Consider the following 20,234-nt stretch of genomic DNA (forward strand, 5'->3'; position numbering starts at 1 on the left):
ACTCTCTAATCAAAGGCAATAGAAGGGATAGAGAAAACAGGCATGCAATACAAAAATAGGCACTGTACTGCATTATATTACTCTATGCCTCATGTGAAAAAGTGAAAGCCCATTGGGAAACTCCAACTCCCATTGTCATTGTGACACAGCACTCCACAGCACAGAAGTAAACACTGCACCCAACGAAAATGCATTTATGCCTCACCCGTGCAAGGGGGCAGCCCTCAGTGGCGCCCCATGGGGAGCAGTGCGGGACGGTACCATGCTCAGGGTACCTCAGTCATGGAGGAGGATGGGAGAGAGCACTGGTTGATTACTCCCCCCACCAACCTGGCGGGTCGGGAGTCGAGTGCACTTTATACAATAAGTGCACTTTATACAATATCAGTGTATTGTTTCAAATTAATTTTGCTTTACAGTTCTAGATTTTTTTTTCACATGGGCTTGCAGGACAAGTAAAAAGGGATGGTAGAGGGAGCATTTTGACACCTCAACCAGAGTTTGCTATTTTTCCTATTTTGCAAATGAGAAAACCTGTCAATAAATAGGTCATAGTCTAAATGTATATCTAGGACAATCTTATCTGATCAATTCAATATAAAGTCGAATTTACAACATTTCCCATCCAATCTAAACATTTTGCTTCAGAAAAGATCCTCAAGAGAGTACTATTCATTTGACATGACAAATCGATTTGACTAGCTTGTCCATACACGGACCACACTATGACACAATGACTAACCATTCTGCTGGCACTGATACGTTCATTAACACAAAAACTTTTTTGGTGTTTTGCCATTTGTTAAAGCTGTTTTGAGAATGAATATTGTGTTTTGCAAATTGCGAGAGAGATTCGAGAAATGTACAAAACCAATTGAGAAATACTGTAAGGGCCAAGGCCTTGTGCTTGATCCGGGCGGCAATCGGTTGCCAGTGCAACTCGATGAATAGAGGAGTAACATGTCCTTTTGCGTTGATTTGATGACTACCATGATGCACTATAGGTAGGGGCCTAGGTATAGGTACACCAATTATATATCTGTTATACTACACATTCCAAGATGTAATTACATAATATAACAAGCCAGGATCAGGGCTGCTGACAGCTTTTTCTGGGCCCAGGACAAAGTAATCTGAAAGCGCCCCCCCAATGTAATGGGGACTCAATTCTGGGCCCCCTATGTCCCTGGGCCCTGGACAACATACCCCTTTGTCCCCCACTGTCGGCGGGCCTGGCCAGGATAACCAACTTCCAAATGGCCTTGCTAGTCTACTACTGTAGTAGTAACTACATAGAACTGAAAGTTAAAGATAGAGCATTTTGGGCTCATGTACAACATGATGTAAACACGTGGGAACGAGTTATATTACTGGTACCACTGAAATTCTTATTAAGGACATATTGAAGGTTTGTTTTAGTTTTCATTACAACACAATTAAAATTAAAGTAAAATTTAGACAAGATTGGCATGCATACCTGGAGCATGGTCCCAACAATATGGCAGTTGACGATTTGCAGTTGATCCTGAGATTCCCATGATGAATAAGACACTTGACATTGGTGCATGTTGGTATCATTGTAAAGAGGGCGTCCAAGGCTTTAATTGAAGCACGTTGCTGGAGCCCTCAGATAAACACACAGGTCACTAGAGCTCTAGAGCTTTCTGAACGGACAACACAATATTTTTTACCATTTTCAACTAAATGGTACGCTTTCTTTATGCCCTCTTGCATCAGTGTACATTATAGACACCAACGACAGATTTTAAAATACTGCTTGGACTGCACAGATTCAGAAAAGGTATGATATTCCTCAGTACCTCATTGCTGGATGCGCTTTAAGGGCTGAATTACAGTTTTTCTCAATTAGTTTTGGACATTTCTCACAACAGAATAATCATTCTCAAAACGTTTTGTTCAATTGTAACTTCCTGGTGTTACCTGTGCACATGATAAAATCAGTTTCTCATAGTTTTCAGCATGTAGCAAATGCTTTCGTCCACCATGCAATGGTTGTGTACAATTCTCAGCTTTTCTGTTCTCAATTGCTTTTGTCATATCACTCAAAAAGCTTTGCCACTGAATACACAAAACTATCTCACCCCCCAAAACATTTAGGTCTTAGGTCATAGTATAAATCTTGCCATGCAAAATGATTTACCAAGCTGTCATAATGCGTAGAGCACTGTATAATTTCCATTGGATTTCTGTCTATAAATACGTAAAATTGCTCGCAGGTAAGTATTGACTGTCTCTAATCAAAGGCTGTAAAAGGGGATCATATTTCAAAGAGAAAACAGGCATGTAGGCTAATTTATCAATTCTCACTGTACTGCATTACATTACTCTATGCCTTATGTGCCCTGTATAATTATGCTCCTAGCAAAATTATAAAATTCCCCTAGAATTTCACAAGCGAGTAAGTGCACTTTATACAATATCAGTGCATTGTTGTAAATTTATTTTGCTTTACAGTTAGCCTGGGAGTACCCATGCTGCCTTGCGCATTCTTTTCGAATTGCTGGACACTTGTGATTTAGTTTGGCGTTTGCCGCCAGACAACTTTACAGTTCTATATTTGTATTTACATGGGCCTGCAAAACAAGTAAAAAGGGGTGGTAGAGGGCGCATTTTGACACCTCAACCAGAGTTGGCTTTTTTCTATTTTGCAATGAGATGTCTGTCAATAAATAGGTCATATTCTAAATGTATATCTAGTCCAGTTTTAGCTGATCAATGTTACATAAAGTCGATTTTACAACATTTCCCATTCGATCTAAACAACATTTCGCTTCAGAAAAGATCCTCAAGAGACAACATGACAGGTCGATTTGACTACTAGCTTGTCCATACACTATGACATAATGACTAACCATTCTGCTGGCACTGACACGTTCATTGACACAAAAACTTGGTTTTGAAAGACAAACTAGGGATTTTGAGCAAGAGACTCGGTTTTGCAGGTCATCCACTGTCTTTTGTCATTTGTTAAAGTTGTTTTGAGAATGAATATTATGTTTTGCAAATTGCGAGAGAGATTCGAGAAATGTACAAAACCAATTGAGAAATACTGTAAGAAAGATGGGTAACCTGGGCCGAACAACCCCATTACATCTTTACCAAGAACCTCTCAGGATCAACTGTCACTTGTCAACTGCCATATTGTTGGGACCATGCTCCAGGTATGCATGCCAATCTTGTCTAAATTTTACTTTAATTTTAATAATATTGTAATGAAAACACACAGAGAAACACAACTCAAAATACACCAACTCAGGATACACTGGGAGGCAGGATAGCCTAACATGCACACACTCAGTATGGTAGGTAAGAAAGAAGCTACCAGAACCTGGTAGTTTTTAGTCTGCATCCTGCCAAAAACATCCCCTGGATGGGAGGTGAAAAAGTCACAACTCATGAGCTTGATTTACACTAATAAATTGCCCGATCCATATTAAAGTCTACAGTTCTTTTGGAAAAAGTAATTTAAGTAATGCAAAAGTAGTGTAATGCCTTAAATATAGTAACATTGTAGTGTAAGGGATTATTTGGAAAATACAGTAACAATCAGTAATGCATTGCAGTTTTTGAGTAACTTGCCTAACACTGGTGACTGATAAAAAAAATATATCTGTCAGGACCATTGCAGTCAAGAAACACAAGACAAGACATTCTCAATACAATTTCTTTATTGAATAGTAGGCCTAATGAATTTGGTGGTATGGCTCTGTTCAGAGGAGTCCCCTGGTTTCCATGAGCACCACGGAAAGCAGAGATTCAGGGGACGCCGGCAGCATAGGGAATGCTCACCCAATTTAAGATTAGGAGAGCAAACAATTTCCCCATGAACAGAGCAGGCAACATGACAAGGACTGGCCCATCTATGCCATGTCATACACAGCAAGGTGGTGCTGGGAAGGTGGGGGGTTGCGAAGAAGCGAGCAGCCAGGAGTTGGCAACAAGCAGAGAATTTGAAAAGTGCTATGTTACTTTGTCAACACCAGATGGAGTAAGAGCACACAAAAATTGATATATGTCTGAATGTATAATACTGTAATAATAATAATTATAATTGAAGCCAATTGGAGCCAATTTGGATTGGACCCAATTTTTGGTCCCCTAGGGGAAATTCTTTCTCTGCACTTTATCCCATTTGGACTAGTGAATCACCTTGAAGTACACACACAAGTCCGTAGCAGTGGGCTGCCTGCTGAGCGGCGCCCGGGGAGCAGTGTGGGGGTTAGGTGCCTTGCTCAAGGGCACTTCAGCCGTGGTTCGGTCGGGCATTGAACCGGGAACCCTTGGGTTGCCAACCCAGTGCTCTAACCACTGAGCCACGACTGCCGCCGTGAGCCAGAGTGGTAGTCTCTTTAGGACTTTTATTGTCAAAATACTTTTATTGCCACAACTCCTTCATTCAAGTCACAACTCCCAACCTAACGGTAAAATCATTCGCTTCGATGACATCCCCTACACATTCCATAAAACACACAGACAAGCGCCCCAGTTAACCCCTTAACCCGAAGAGGCGATTCTAGGGTAAGTTGAGGCCCCAAGCGAAAATTCAAAAGAATGAACATTCACAACAAATAGCCACCTCTATAGTTTAAAGTCTGTTAGCCTGAAGCTGTTATTCACTACCTATTGGCTTGGGGGCCCCAAGCGGCTGCCTGCCTTGTCTGGTGTGGTGACAAGATGTGCCTCTGCTGGACCTGGTAGGGGATTCAGTGCCTGGTGGCCTACCAAACGCTAGGTCTGCGGCCATCATGATCTCTCTGCCCAACATAAGCAGAGCAGGGGTGAAACAAGTGGAGCTTTGAACAGCTGAGCGGTAGGCTATTAAAACAAGGGGAATGTGTCTTTCCCATTCTCAATGGTGGTCAGCTGTGAGGATGGCTAGCTGTTGTCGCATAGTGAAGTTAACGTGTGTGACTGCAACAATTGTACATATCAGGAGATTTCACTTGGTAAAAATATTCTCTGGCTTTAAAGGGACACTGTGCAGGAAATGGTCAAAAAAGGTACTGCAACTATGCTGCTCGTTGAAACTAGGCTCCCTATTGCCAAATTTGATCTTTACATGAAAGTTTACTAACTAATAAACAAATATTAACTAGTATTATCAAATTACAGTCATTTTTGCAGCTTAAAAATGGCTATACAGTATTAGGAAATTCAAAGTGGCGGCCCATGGAGAAGATCCCCCTTTTCATGTATGAAAAGTGAAATTTTTCCAGTCATAATGAATACTTAGGATTTGATGGTGGTGGTAAGCATTCATGGAAAAGGTAACATTAGTGAGTGGGCAACATGAATTCTGGAAATGAACAACTAAAAATCTCACAGTGTCCCTTTAAAGGTGCAGTGTGTAACACGGTGGCCAGAGTAGGTACTGCAGCTATGCTGCTCATTAAAACTGTGCTGCCTACTGCCAAATTGGATCTTTTCATGAATATTTACTAAATAATGAACTAATATTTACTAGTATGATCAAAGTACAGTACGTTTTGCAGCTAAACATGCCTATTTCTGGAAAGCATGGAGAAGATTCCCCTTTGTATGTCTGAAAAATGCTATTTTTCCAGTCATAATGAATACATAGAAATTGATGGTGGTGGTAAGTACTCATGAAAAAGTTAACGTTTGTGAATGGGCAGCATGAATTCTAGAAATAAACTGCTAAAAATATTGCACAGTGTACCTTGAAGAGTGGCTGGCATCGATTCTTCTTCACTGCAGATAGCATAAATTCTGGTGCTGTGCTGCCATCTGGTGGGTGCCACAGAGAATGCAGCTCTTGGCCACATCAGTGACCTCTACTGATCATCTCAGCTTGGTTTGTCCTCAGAGGTGTTCAAAGTAGGCAGTGCAGTCAACAGACGTCTACTATAGAAATACTCACTGGGTGCAATTTGTAGTGGGGCATGAGGGGGATTGTCCCCACTTCTGGTTTTACTATACCACTTTTTGTATGTGATCTTAACCATGTTTTAATGTAATTCCATTGATATTGCTTGAAATCTGAAACATATCCCCCCTTCTGGTTCTTTGACAAATCGCACCTGTACATGTACGTGGTGAGGGACAAACCCTGTCTGCTGTATTTGTGTGAAGTTGGCACCCCATCTCATGTTACAAATATGAATAGTATTTTGATTTGTTTGTGCATCGTTTGTGCACGATTGTGCAAGCAAAATTAGCGTTTGTGCACAAACCGTCTACAAGATATTTTACTTTTAAATCTTAAATAGCATTAAAAAATAGCATGCAAATGGTTTGTGCTCAAACATTAACTTTACCCACACACGCATGCACATACAAAGCACAAACAATTACAAGCATTTTTGAGTCATTTGATGTTGATGGGGTGCTGCCGCGCAGGGTGCGATTTGCCGGGGGGGATGGGGGGGATTGGCTCCCCTTCTGGTTTTTATCTCTGCTGGAAAATATGCTCGCGAATAGGCCTATCAAAATAAACTAACAAAAATGTTGACATGTAAAGCAAGTTGTGACCGTTTTCTGCAGTGTACATTGCACTCACTTTCAAAATTGCCCGACGTGGTGGAAGCTTTAATGCTCACGAGGTCCCCGACTGCCAGCAAATGGGTAGATGACGTGACGTGTAAATTTTGCTGTCGCAGGCTCTTAAAATGAAGTAAATTCATGCTTTCAAAATTGTCAATGCTTTAAATGATTAAACTAATGTCGTTGTTGTGAAAAAGTAATGTGTAATAAATACAGAGCTTAAATAAGTATACTTAATTTTGAGTCAAATGTCACATTTGTCCTATGGTGTGACTGAGGCAAGCCTGGTTCTCCATATTAAAACATTTTTAAATAAATAATCAAAGCTCAGTCATTTGTCTAAACAACCCTGGCATGTTTTTCAAGGTGTCTATTTTAGCAAGTGGCAATGCTTAATTTTTTCCCTGTTTTTCTGAGACCATATGGACTTATGAAACTTTGTCGCAGAAAACAATGTCCTGTGGTGTGACATCATATTTTGGTTAATTCTGTGGATAATTATCTATTGTTGAAGCTCCAGCGGTACATAAATTGTGACTTTAGACCCTTAAGAAGCCAATGGCAAGGGTGGATTTTAGATTTTTCTCTCAGAGTTCTTCAGTCAATCAATTATGTTTTGCTACCACAAGATGTATTAGTTTTGTAGTCCTTTGGTGTGACAGGCATAAAATACATTTTGACAATAGTGTATGTTTTTCATATTTTTTTCTTATGTAGATGTATGAAAATGCATCTTACTAAAGGTGAAATTGTATTTCAGTTGGCAACGACATGGCTTTAAATTAACTCAAAAGCTCAAAAGTCCTATGGTGTGATGGTAAAAGTCCTATGGTGTGATGGTAAAAGTCCTATGGTGTGACACTTTGGAGTATCACACCAAAGGACAAACAGGTCACACCAATGGACTAGATATTTGAGAAATAGCTTTTAAAACAACTGGTAGTACATATTTGTTTTGTTTTGTTGTTTGACTAGATAAATATTGTGTATTCAAATTACTTATTCCTTTATTGGCCTTTGGAATTTATACTTTGATGCATTGTTGATGAATATTTGCTGTTGATTTTAGATACTGTCAAATGATATAAAATGTCATTAATGGTGCTTTGAAACCATAAAATATAACGGTAACAGTGAAGGAAAGATCAGTGAGAGAGTATATAGAGGAGTATAGATGAATTAAGTATGCTGTGGAGAGATCAATATACAGCATAAATGTGCTGTCCAGCTTGAGATACCAAACAGGCACTGGCCACTACACACTACAGGTTCAATGGTGTGACAGTCATAGCATACCTACAAAAGTGTGATGGTCATGCCAAGGTCACACTTCAGTATGAGTCTAATGAGCTCTGCAGGTTACATTTAATGACTGTCATTAAGAGTTACGATAGGCTGATAATCGACGATTCAAAGACTTATAAGTGTAAAGTGTAGGTCCATATTGACTACAACATTATATTATGATCAAAAGACAAAATAATCATGTTGATATATTTGTTTCTGGCTCAGTTTTGCATTTCTGTCCTTTAGCGTGACATGAATGTCCTACGGTGTGACATGTTTTAAACGCTCAAATATTTGTTTGAGCTAAACAATATGTTTGATAAACACTGAATATTGCATTAGGGAAGAACAAATTATCGTCCATGAAAAGTTAGTATAAATTCGGACAATTTTGAACATTTAAAAGAAAGATATCCCTGTTTTTCCTCAAAAGTTTCTAATAATCTCACATCTAATGGGAAAAAAAATACTTAAATGGTAATTTCTCATTAAATTAAGACTTTAAAAAATTGCAATAAATATGAAGTGTAACAATGTTCATAAAACTCCATCAAGCCATTTCTACATTACTTAATATATTTATTTCTTAACGTCACACCAAAGGACATATTTTCAGCAAATTGCTTTATCAACGTAAATAAATAATCAATGAATAGACCAACATTGTGACCACTTGGATTTTTTGAAAGATTAATTGCTGCACTACGTAGACACGTACTTTTTTCCCTCATAAACAATGTTTTGTGAAAAAAATGTTTTTTTGCTGCCTATCCGTCATCTACCCAAATATGCAACAAAGTTGCGTTTAGTCGGCCTACGGGAATGAACCTATCCTAATGCAAACGACCTGCGAAAATGAAACGCCAAAGCGTCCTTTTTTTGATGGACCATCAAATAAAAAAACAACCTACCCAACTACTTGGCTAGTGCCTACAAACAGGCGCGCAAAAAGGGTGCATTGCATTGCATAAGCGCAGCGTCAGTGGGCGAGCAAACGAAGGGAACGTTAAAGACATTTGGTTTGAAACACTTTGCTTTCCAACTCCCTAGGCTACTGTTCTTGAGTGGCTATGCAAGAGACGCACCGACAGTAGGCAGATGTTGCGAAAGGCGCCCTGTCCTGATCACTTTCCTCTGGGTTTGTAGACGAAAGAGGAGCGCGTTGCGCCCTCTCGCTAATTGATGAGGTGCCGTATTGGATGCGGAATGCAAATGGCAAAAAAGCAGGTGCTCTAGGAAGGGAGGAGCTTTAAAATGGAGCAGAAAAGTTGAATTAATGCACCACAATCAAATAAAAGACCGCATAAGGAACTATAGGCCTATGAAACCAGTCATCTGTGTGCAAAAGTGCGTCCTGGCAATCAGGGTGAACCAAACCTATAGGCTAAACGCGGCTCTTCTGTTCTGTTGTAGGCTATACGCTGCTTAGAAGGACATGCTTGCAAACGGAGCATAAGGAGATTGTAAAGGCACAAACAAATGAAAGACCCCAACAGGTCATGAACTAAGCTACTTGAATTAAGACTGCGGTATGAAACCGTCACCTGTGTGCAAACGTGCGTCCTTGCCATCAGGAAAACTGAAATTGTTCAAGAAATTCTGTCTGCATGTTAGGCTATGAAACCGTTGTGCCTTGATGGTAAATCTAAGCTACTGTCAAGGCAGACGGAATGGGTGGAGTAGCGCCTGAACATGCAATGAATTTGTATGACCCGACTAAAAGTTTGTAGAAAGTTGCAACGCATGAGGACGACACGTTGAAGTAGCCCCCTCTGCCTACACTCGGTATGTCTGGGTATGTCTAGGGTTAGTGCGCTTGGGATTGTGAGTGACTGAAGTGTTTTTTCCCACGAAATAGGCTACAGATATTCCCCCTTGGCGATTTCAGTGTAGTTCTAACATGTTTGCGCAAGAGATGTCCACCTGCGTTATAAAAAAATTCTCAATGAAGACGTATTGTCTTAGTGTCCGTGTCTGTGTTGGAAAAAAAACTCCTTGCCCCCTTGTTTTTGACTGTGTTATTCATTTGATATCATCCAATATTGAGCTGTTAGTCGTATTAACTTCATTTTGTGACGTCACGTTTCATGAAAAAAAAACCATCCCCCCCTCTGTTTTTTTGACAAATCGCACCCTGCTGCCGCGTCACCTTCTTTCAAAAAATTAGAAGTTAAATTATATAAAAACGGTTTGTGCAAAACCATTCATATTGCCTGCACAAACGTTTCCAACCATTCTCGAGTCATTTGGATGTTAATGGGGTGCTGAGTAAACTAAGGTCAATTAAGGTCACAAAGTTTGTGCACAAACGCTCATTTTGCATGCACATACTACAAATCAAAATGGTTTCATGCCGTTACTAGCTTCTTCAATCTAATCTACCAGTTAAAAACCTCAACAGACACATATTAAGTGTGCACAGCTTGTCATCTTATTTTCAGTTGTTTCCTGTTGTGTTTCATTTAAATTGTTTATTAATGTTTCAATGTCAGAACATGCTGTGAATATACTGAAAGAGAATACTGTGATTTGAACGATGTAAATTATGTAAATATCAACCAGATTTTTACATGATAAGGAAATCCTGGTAACAAATGACATACCTTTGAAAAGAAGTCTTCATAGAATTTTGCAGTTTTGTTTTCTGTTTCAACTGGCAGGAGACACTTTCTGTGCCTTTCTGTCCACCGTATAATATTTTTATGTACTTTTAAAAAATGATAATAAAACATCTTCCGACCTCGATGTGATTGTGTGTGAGATCATGCAGGATAATGTGAGACATTTTACAGAATTTGGGGTCATTATGTAGAGCTTTTCATTAAATAAAATATATTGATAATGCAGATATATTAATTGCATATGGGTCTATAACTTAAGTTTAGAAGACTACAGTGGCATTTGGAAAACGGCCTACCAATTATGTGGGCTATACCTATATCACAAGGCATACAATAATAAAATGCATTTCACTTTATTACGTAGAACTTTGAACATTTTCTTTAAAAAAAAAAAGAAAAGAAAAAGTACAGCATGTTGAATCATTCAAAATATTTATTGACATTTTTCTTAAAATACAGAGGTTTCGTGATTTTCTCCACTGTAAATGATTGAAATCAGTCAATTAGAAAGTAACATGTTAATACTAATACAATCCAAGATTTTAATATCATGACACTTTTCATGGACATGGATTACCACAATAGGATATCTTATCTCCTATTTTTATATAATTTCCATCTCTTGTCTTTGTTCTAAAAGCAGTTTCTAGGATATGCTATTTTTTTCTAATCATCTAATGCATCTCATGACCATTTGCCAGTCATACTCATTTGAAATAAATTCTTAAATTCGACTAGATTCATGTGACATACTCAAAATGGAAAGTAAAATATGTTCCTGTGTTTATGTTCCATTTAATATACATTTCATTAATCAAAGATTTGACTTTCATTAAAGGATCTTCTGCATCAATTCTACAATGCAGTTCCTGCGAGTACTTTTTCTTCTTGCAATTGCGCACAGATAATATCACTCTTCATTTAATACATCTTGTATTATAAACTTGCCCTGTGCAGTGGACCAATGTTCTTTGAAGCTGTTCCATGCTTTTCCATATTTCAGTAAGTCCATTTTGGGGTGTGAGAGTGCAAGAGAGGATGGAGTTGGCCATTCACGGTTGCAAGTGGGAAAGAAAATCTACAGTAGTTTGTGAACAGTCTTTGTATTTCACTTGTTCGACCAACCAGTGGTTCATCCTGTTGTGTGCTCTCTCCAAGTCTGTCCAATTCTGTAGATACCCTAGTGCAGTGATTTTTAACCTATGGGCCGGGGTGGTGGGCCCTAAAGGTATTCCAAGGGCCTTGAAATAATTTTCTAAAAAATATAATCACATTTTGGTGTGTGTTGCTGTTGATTTATTTGAGTTTTATTTGTAATTGGGTCAGAGGTGGGCCCCGAACATTTGTGACAATTTCGAGTGGGCCCCAAGTTGGAAAAGGTTGGGAACCCCTGCCCCAGTGAATGGTCTTCTTGGCCACATTGGGTTGTTGAGGCTCTGTGTCATCACCTCTTCTTTTGCTTAGCTTAATGGTGAAATCCTTCCTCTATTTGGCATAACTTTGGTAGAAAATAATCAATGTTGCTTAACATAGGTGTGTGTGTCTTTGCATGATGTGTTGTAACTAGTGCTGGGACATTAACATGTTAATTTCGGTTAATTAATTACAAAAAAATAACTAATTTTAATCGCACTGTAATATAGCTACATAGTTCTGGATTAGACCAGTGGAGGGCAGTATTACGCCAGATGGTGAACAGCCTGCTGAAATTGAAAAGAGCTCTATCTTCTTTCAAAAATGAACAATATTTTTAGATGATGCTTATTTATTGTAATTATTGAAAATCCATGTGAAAAAAAATACTTTTCACTGTTCTGAAGTCAGATATTTAAATGTGATTAAAGTGCGATTAATTAGATTCATTAATTTCAAACCCTATAGATTAATTCGATTAAAAATTGTAATCGAGCCCCAGCCCTAGTTGTAACCAAGTGGCCAAGCTTTAAGAATGGCACTGATTTGTTTGATCTTTGCTGAAGTCTTCTTCATTCTGTCCAGTTTTTGTTTGATTCTCTGGCGTTCCTGTGGAAGCAGATTTTCTCCTCTTGCAATTTTGTCAAGGATTTCCGCATCCTGTTTCATTTTCCTCAATCCAATGATTCGATCTTCAAAACCAGGCTTTTTCTCATCCTCCTCTGTTCGAAGTATTTCAATGTACTCCAAGGTTGACATAGAACTTGCTTTCAATGCAATCTCATTAAGTCTCTTGATGCAGTTTGAGGATAGCTTGATCAAGTACATTAGTTTGTCCTCAATCACATGAAACTCATCCTCCAAGCTCTGCAGCATCTGTTTCTTGTCCATAAATTGCCCTTGGGCTTTCATGAAGTTGTCTTTCAGCTCTTGTATGGTCTTTTTCTCTATTGTTGTCTCATATGTCCACAAGGCCTTCTCCCTCAGATGCTCAGAGTAAGAGCAGTTTTTTGGGCAGACCAGGCAGTTTCCATCTTCATCCATTACAGCGCATGTGCTCACATAATCACTTTCAGGGAGGAAACAACCAGAATGACAAGTGAACAGACAACGGTTACAGTTTGTTGCAAAGAAATTGACATTGCTCAGTTTGGCTGTTAGGACTTCTACCTCTTTCTCAAAGTTCTTATTTTGTGACATGATGTCATCTTCATTCTCCAAGCAATGTTTGATGCTGTTGATCTCACTGAGTTTGGCAAGGCCAGCTGTGATCTGAGCAGTGACGTGCAGTGAGGGGTATGGTAGGGTAGGCAGTAAATATAGAAAATAAATATTTTTTGTGTATTTTTTAGCGCGGGGTCTGGCGGTCCTCCCCCAGAAAAAAATGTATTTCTTAGATGCAATTTCCTGCATTTTAACCAAATCTGGAGAGTCACTATCAGCTAAAAACCTTTATAAAAGACTAAAAACTTTGAACAAATAGTATGGCTTGGATCGGCAACTAGGCCTATTCACCTAGTATGCTGATAAGGTCTTTAATGTGCAACAAATTAGTAGGCCTATGTTTCTCTAAATACTGTAAATATAAAGTAGGCTATAAGATAAAATGCCATCAGTGCTTAGCCACCACAGCTCTAATAACTAAATAAGTAAATAGGCTAAACTATTAGACATTTGGACATTGTCTGTAGACCTTACATCTGAAACAATAAGTGAAAATGCATAATTTCAATTTGTTGAAAAGGCCAGCTAGACTTTTTTTTTTTTTTTTTGTCAAATTGCCAAATTGGTAGCTCAAGGACCCATAGCCTACTCTGTACACATTTAAGGACCTGTAGGCCTACATTTTACAATAATTTAGAAAGCTACAACATCACAGCATTTTGGGGGGAAAGCTTTAACTTTTGGCTTTAGCAGTTGACTTTGCTCCTCTTCTGTTTATTCTGTTGCAAATCCCATGGTGTTTCACATGGAGGATGCAGGGTGGCAGTGTAGCCTACTTTGTTTAGAAGATAAAATGTCTAGTTCACCAACTGTGAATCACACCATAGCATGTGAGGGGAAACGAACATTTAGCAATAAACCAACCTAGGTAACAGCTCCTGCTTCGTTGACGCATTTTGTGCTGCTAATCAAACACTCGCAGACAAGAAGGAAAGTTGGCAAGGGGGCGGGTTGCTTGCGAACTCAACAAACATGAGCGGCGGTGCATTCAGACAGTAAATACTGGTAGGCCTACATCGAGTAAACCAACGAAAACACTTCTGAGACTCATTCTTGTGCGTGATTGTATTCTCAAACACTTCAGCAACGGTTGTGCAAGGTGTTTCAAATCAAGTCAATTTCTGAGTGCGTGAGCACCCATGCCAGTCACTCGAGCCCAACGTTGATCTCGTACACAGCGCACTTCAAAAGAACACAGCTGCACGTCAACTTGCTAACAGGCTCCACACACCTCACGCATCGTGTATTAAGTCATCATCATAATACATTAGGAAAATGAAGTCATGTCGTACGCTCAAAAAACAATCTCGCGTCCATAATAACACACACATAGTCTATTCGTGTCCACAGCACAACCAATCTTCAATGTCAACACCTCCCTGACCCATCAACAAAAGGCACCACGACAAACTTGAGCATGTTCATATTAAAATTCGGCTACCCACAGCTTAATAATTAGATGAATCTTACCTTAAAGCAGAATCACGAGTATGTTTTCCATGCAAGTTTAGTTCCATTAAAAGCCCGGGGTGGTTGACATGATGAAGATATTTTGTCCCAGTGTGTTCAAACTACTTGAAGCTGCTACCCATCTGATGTTGAATATTTCCACAATGCAGCGATTGCAAACGGCTCAGCTATTGCCTGTCATCTGAACCATCTTTCTTGCTACTTCTGAAAGGCAAAACGCCAAAGACTGCCATGTTTTCTGTACGGCTAGAGTTTGAACAAGCCGTAGCTTGCTAGCTGTTGTTGCTATCATACTTTAAGCACGAAGGCTTCCTGAATTGTAACAATTTTTCATGTTGGCAGCTGTGATTGGCTTAAGTATTCCCGCCATCGCGAAAAGCTCTGCTTTTGCTCTCCATTGACAGTCTCTGTGATAGATAATACGCATGCGCCAACTTCTACATTGACAGCGTTGAGGGCAAGATAGGCAGAGTCAAAGCGTGCCTACCCTGGCTCTGCCTGGCATTCGAAAGCTGAGCCTTCACCTACCAGCCAAGGCTGCGCGACGCGTTCCCATGGCAACCTGTCCAAGCCTGAGCGCTTTGCTTCGTGCGATAACTTGGGGTTTTGATCGGTCTCCGGTTACTGTAGCCTGCTTTTAACAGCTAATTTGTAAATTACTGTTTTTGTTATGCATGTAAACTCTCAAGAATAGTTTTTAAAACATGTGTTAGTTTTTTATTTTTAAGAAATTTATCCTAGGGTAGGTAGTGCCTACCCTGCCTACCCTGAGCGCACGTCTCTGGATCTGAGGAGTCAGCCTTTTAGTAGCATTCTCAAGGCGTTCACGTTCCTCAAGAACCTTCTTTGTTAAAGCGAGGTCTTTACTTTCTGTCTCTCCAAGACACTTGAAGAACAACTTCATCTGTTTGAATGTTGTTGACCAGACAATGTTCTTCATTTTCTCCTCCTCATCATCATCTTCATCTTCATCTGAACTGTCTTCATCAGAACCTGTATCAGCTTCTTTCTTCTGCACATACAGGGTAGAGTTATTAAACTTGAAGTGGGTAGGTTGACCCTTTTTGTTCTTCTTACAAGGCAACTCTGCTGCCTTAATTGCTTCCAATGCTGGGATTTTGGGACTGTCAGCAAATGTTACAAGAATCATGATGTTTTCCTCAATGTCCTTTCCGAAAATTGACAAGATGGCGTCAAAGATGTACCTCTGGCTGGCGCTGAGGCGGGCTAGAGATGCTTGTACAACAAAGCACACAGCGTCTATGTGATCCACCCCTAAGGGACTGCACAGGAATCTCTTCACTTGCTCAGTAATCAGTTTGTCTTGTGCCATTCCTCTGGTGTCTCCAAAGCCAGGCGTGTCAATGATGGTAAGTGAGTACGGGATTTGGAAACCTGGTTGGTTGTAGAGCTCATAGGATGTGACCACAGATGTCTGGCTCTCTGCTTGTGTTCGGTTTGTGTCTTCATGGATCAGTTTGAAACGATACCTGTCCTCCCATTTCACTCCCAGTATGTAATTCATCATCACATTGACAAGCGTTGTTTTTCCTGCACCGGTGGATCCCAACATTAGTATAACCTTATTTTTCTGATCTTCCACCTTCCTTCCAAACATATATTGAAAGAAATCGACATCTTCTCTGTATTTTTGATCCAATGACAGCAAGTGCACAGAGGGATTGCCCTTCTCCAGTCGAATTGATTGTTGTAAAAAGCAATCACTCTTGCTTTGGGTTGTTGCCATTTTTTGGGACTTGCCAGATTCCAGTGTACTGATGCGTGCTTCAGGGCTTGGCAGGCTCTTTCCTGATGTTCCTGTATTGGCTAAAACCCGGATGCTGTAGGTGGTATTACTCTTCAGTTCATACAAAATACATTCCCTACCAGTGGATTTAGCACACTCCCATGGTCTACTCTTACTGTCATCTTCCTCAAATTGTCGGTACTCAACATCATAGCTGATGACAGTTACATCATCGCCAACCACGGTGGGAATATCCCAAGTTACAGTAATGCTGTCAGACTCTGAAATCTTCTCATTCGGTATGCCTGGAGGGCTGCATGGCCGTGTTGTCAAGAATTCTGTGGGATCACTGGGCAGGCTTACTCCAGGCCGACATACTGCCTTGCAGATGAATCTGTATTCTGTGTGAGGCTGTAGGCGACTGACAGTAAAACTGGTTACTTTTCCATCTGTGCCTATTTCTTTCCACTCAGACTCCTTTGATGTCTGGTACAGAATACGATAGGAGAGCACAAAATCTTCTGTAGCTGGAGGGTCGATTTGTAAATGCACACAATCATGTTCCAATCTCACATACTTTGGAGAGGGAGGACTGGAGGGCAGCAGAAACTGGGAATCAAGAAGTGTTCCTTTCTCATAGACATGGATGGATGCAGCTGTGATGGATTTGTTTGGAACTGATGCAATGCAGAACTCGATATTTTCTCTTTCTTTGTTGGACTGCATAAAATCCAGTAGCAGGCGAATTATTTTTCTGGTGAAAGAAGTTACCTGGCCAGAGTGAAACCATTGTTCTTCTCTGGAAGTACTTTTGCCTTCATAAGTTGTGTCAGAGCCTGTGAACTCGCCCTTCAGGTAATCTTCCAAATCCTGTAGATATTCACCCCCACTAAGGGAAGAGAACACAAAAGCCACCACGTAGTCATTTTTTGAGTTGAGCACAACTTTATCCAATCCGGAACTACATGTAACCACTTTGACTTCTTTCATAATCTCAAGGTAGGATCTGACGACATTCATTTCACGTTCCCTATCTCTCAGATATCCTGTCATTTGCACATTCTGGAATGGCGATCTCTCTTTGCTAGTTAGGGCTGTGATCAGGTCTTGCTCCGTTGTTCCTCCTCCTCGAATGACTGGGAGAAGTTCACAAAGTTTCTTTTGGAAAACCTGCCTGTATTCAGAAATCAGGCTCTTGAATTTTCGAAGCTTGCTTGTAATCTCTGAGAAGTTGATGGCAATTTCATCCTTCATTAGATCTTCACAGTGAATTTCCGTTTCATCCATCTCACCAAGGATACGTTGAGCTTGACGAACCAGACCTACACTTATCTCCCTGACAAGCTGGGCTGCAGCTGAGTCCAGTTTTTTCAAGGGGTACAGCCACACTGTCCTTGGCACAGCATTTTGCCCGTTTGCTCCAAGCAATTGTGGAAGCTGTGAGTACACCTTCATGGCATCTTGAAAATTGACAGGATTGCTCTCCAAAGCAAAATCTCCATGAAATGTGCAGTTAAATGTGTCTGCTTGCTGACGTTCTGACTCTGTCATCTGTAATTCTGCCTTACCTTCAATGGATACAAGTGGGATCGCTTTAATTGTAGCTTGAAGACTTCCTTGTATTGATTGATGATTTTCACTGGCAGACACTTCACGATCAAACACAAAGAAGGCTTGAGCACCATACAATATAGCTGTCACCACATGTGTGGCAGATCCTTGCTGGAAGACATTGCAGTGTTGGAAGTTTCCCTGTCCCAGGTGGTCCATGGTAAGCTGCTCAAATCGTGTGGTACAGCGATATTGTAGAGTGACTCTGGACTGATGCTTCGATTTTTTCTTGTCATTTAGAAACTCTGCAGATCCTTTTACACTTACTAATCCTCCAAGAAAGCTGGCCTCAAGTGATGCACTCACTTCTAGAGCATCTGCCTTATCTTCTGTGGAATCTGAGGCAATGATCTTGAAATCAGTGTTTGCTTGTGGTTTGACATTGATGTTCTTCTGTAACATCTCAGCATCCCAGAGTGTAATACCTGTGTACAATGAAAGTTAGAACAAGATATTTTAATACGCTGTGCTGCTCACAAGTTTTACATACAGTTGAGGACAATATTATTAGCCCCCCTCCTGAAATTAGACATATCTCTTCATTGATCATTGAGAATGATCATTATTAATAAATGTATGTTATTCTGGAAACAAATACACCATGGAGATAGTATCCAATAAGTTAAATTTGGACCTTTCCATTTTCACAATGAGTTGAAACAAAAAAGTGTAAAAATGGCAAGGACAAAATTATTAGCCCCCTTATCATTAATAGTCAATAGAGTGCCATTTATGAACAAAAATTGACACCAGGCACTTTGATTAGGTGTTAACTATGTTGGCACATGTCCTACCAGGGATTTTGGCCCATTTTTGTCATTGCAAATAGTTAAGCTGGTCCAAATTGCATGGATGTTGAAGATGGACATTCATTTTCAGCACTCTTCAAATACTATCTAAAGGATTGAGGTCTGAACCACTCCATGACCATGGTTTTAGTATCCTTGAAGAACATTTGAACTATTTTGGATGCAAGTTTTGGTTTATTATCTTATTGAAAGATCCAGGGAAGATCTTAACTCCCTCTATGAGCATATTTTTGCAAGGTCACTTTCCACATTCTATCATAATTTTCAGTTTTTATGGTGCCGTACACCCAAACAAGGTTTCCTGTGGCTGAGGCTGCCACAGAATGATGCATCCACCACCATGTTTAATTGTGGAAACCATCTTATAACGATTCAAAGCCTATCCCTTTCTTCACCTGACAGAAGCAGAATTCATGCATCAAAGCAGGTGCAATTGAATATCATCAGATGAAAGCAGAGACATTCAAAACTCATTTTTGACTTTCAAATGTTCACAGGAAAAGCTCAATAACACTCTGATATGCACTGCCTTTAGTAAAGGGGTTCTTCTGTGATGATGGCCCCAAAGCCCAATATGATGACAAGCCCTAACAACTGTCTTTCTTGGGGGTGAAAAAACCTTCAGGTGAGGCCAGGTCAATAACAATAATCTAGGCAGGTGTTCAATGCTTCTTTGGTCTAATGAGACTAAGCAGTTTCCACAGTTACACATAGTGGAAGGGCATCAAGTTTAGTCTGTTATTCAGCCTCAGACACAGGGAGTCTGGGTCTGGATCTGGATTGCTGGGTCTTCCAACAACATTGTAACCCAAAGCATACATTTAGATTAGTTCAGAGGTTCTTCAAGGACACTAAAACCATGCTATTGGAATCACCCGCTCATAGTCCAGTCCTCAATCCCACTGAGAGTCTGTGGTTAATGTCTATACTCAGCATCCATGCGATTTGGACCAGCTAGAACACTTTGCAGTGAAGAAAAGGGCCAAAATCCCTAGTGGGGCACGAGCCAACCTAGGTAGCAACTTATCAGAGCCTGTTGTCAGTTTTGGTTCATAAATGGCGCCATATTGACTATTAATGATCAGGGGGCTAATAATTTTGTCCTTGTCATTTTTGCCCTTTTTTGTTTAAACTCATCGTAACAATAGAAAAATCCAAATTCAACTCATTGAACATTATCTCCATCAGTGTATTTGTTTCCAGAATAACAGAAACGGTGAATAATGGTAATTCTTACTGAGAAATCAAGAGAAATGTCTAATTTCAGGAGGGGGGCTAATAATATCGTCCTCAACTGTACCCTGACAGAATGTAGTATGCGTAGGCAAGCTAGGTTCAGTGCTTCAGAAAATTGTATTGGTTGGTGAAAAATCATATAGGCCTATGTAGGTCCCGCTTTTAACACATTGAATCCCATGGCAGGTAAAATTACATTCTTTTTGCAGAATGTGCAAATTGAGGTTAAGAAGAAGCTGCTCAATGCTTTGGAAAATGGTTGGTGAGTAAGATTCTTACATTTAGGTCTCA

General features: G+C 39.9%; 1 protein-coding gene across 1 annotated transcript in view; it reads right to left on the minus strand.

Annotated features, from left to right (window-relative positions):
- Window positions 1–10,851: 10,851 nt before the first annotated feature.
- The window catches only part of LOC134438769 (uncharacterized), a 37,283-nt gene continuing 27,900 nt past the window's right edge, over window positions 10,852–20,234 (minus strand). Inside the window, exons 3-4 of the mRNA XM_063188421.1 lie at window positions 15,307–18,323; window positions 10,852–13,118 (exon numbers count right to left, since the gene is read on the minus strand). Of these exons, the coding sequence (XP_063044491.1) occupies window positions 12,351–13,118; window positions 15,307–18,323 (3,785 nt within the window). The 3' untranslated portion in view covers window positions 10,852–12,350. The remainder of the gene's footprint in view (window positions 13,119–15,306; window positions 18,324–20,234) is intronic.

Source organism: Engraulis encrasicolus, chromosome 2 (assembly GCF_034702125.1).
Source record: "Engraulis encrasicolus isolate BLACKSEA-1 chromosome 2, IST_EnEncr_1.0, whole genome shotgun sequence".
Classification (NCBI taxonomy): domain Eukaryota; kingdom Metazoa; phylum Chordata; class Actinopteri; order Clupeiformes; family Engraulidae; genus Engraulis; species Engraulis encrasicolus.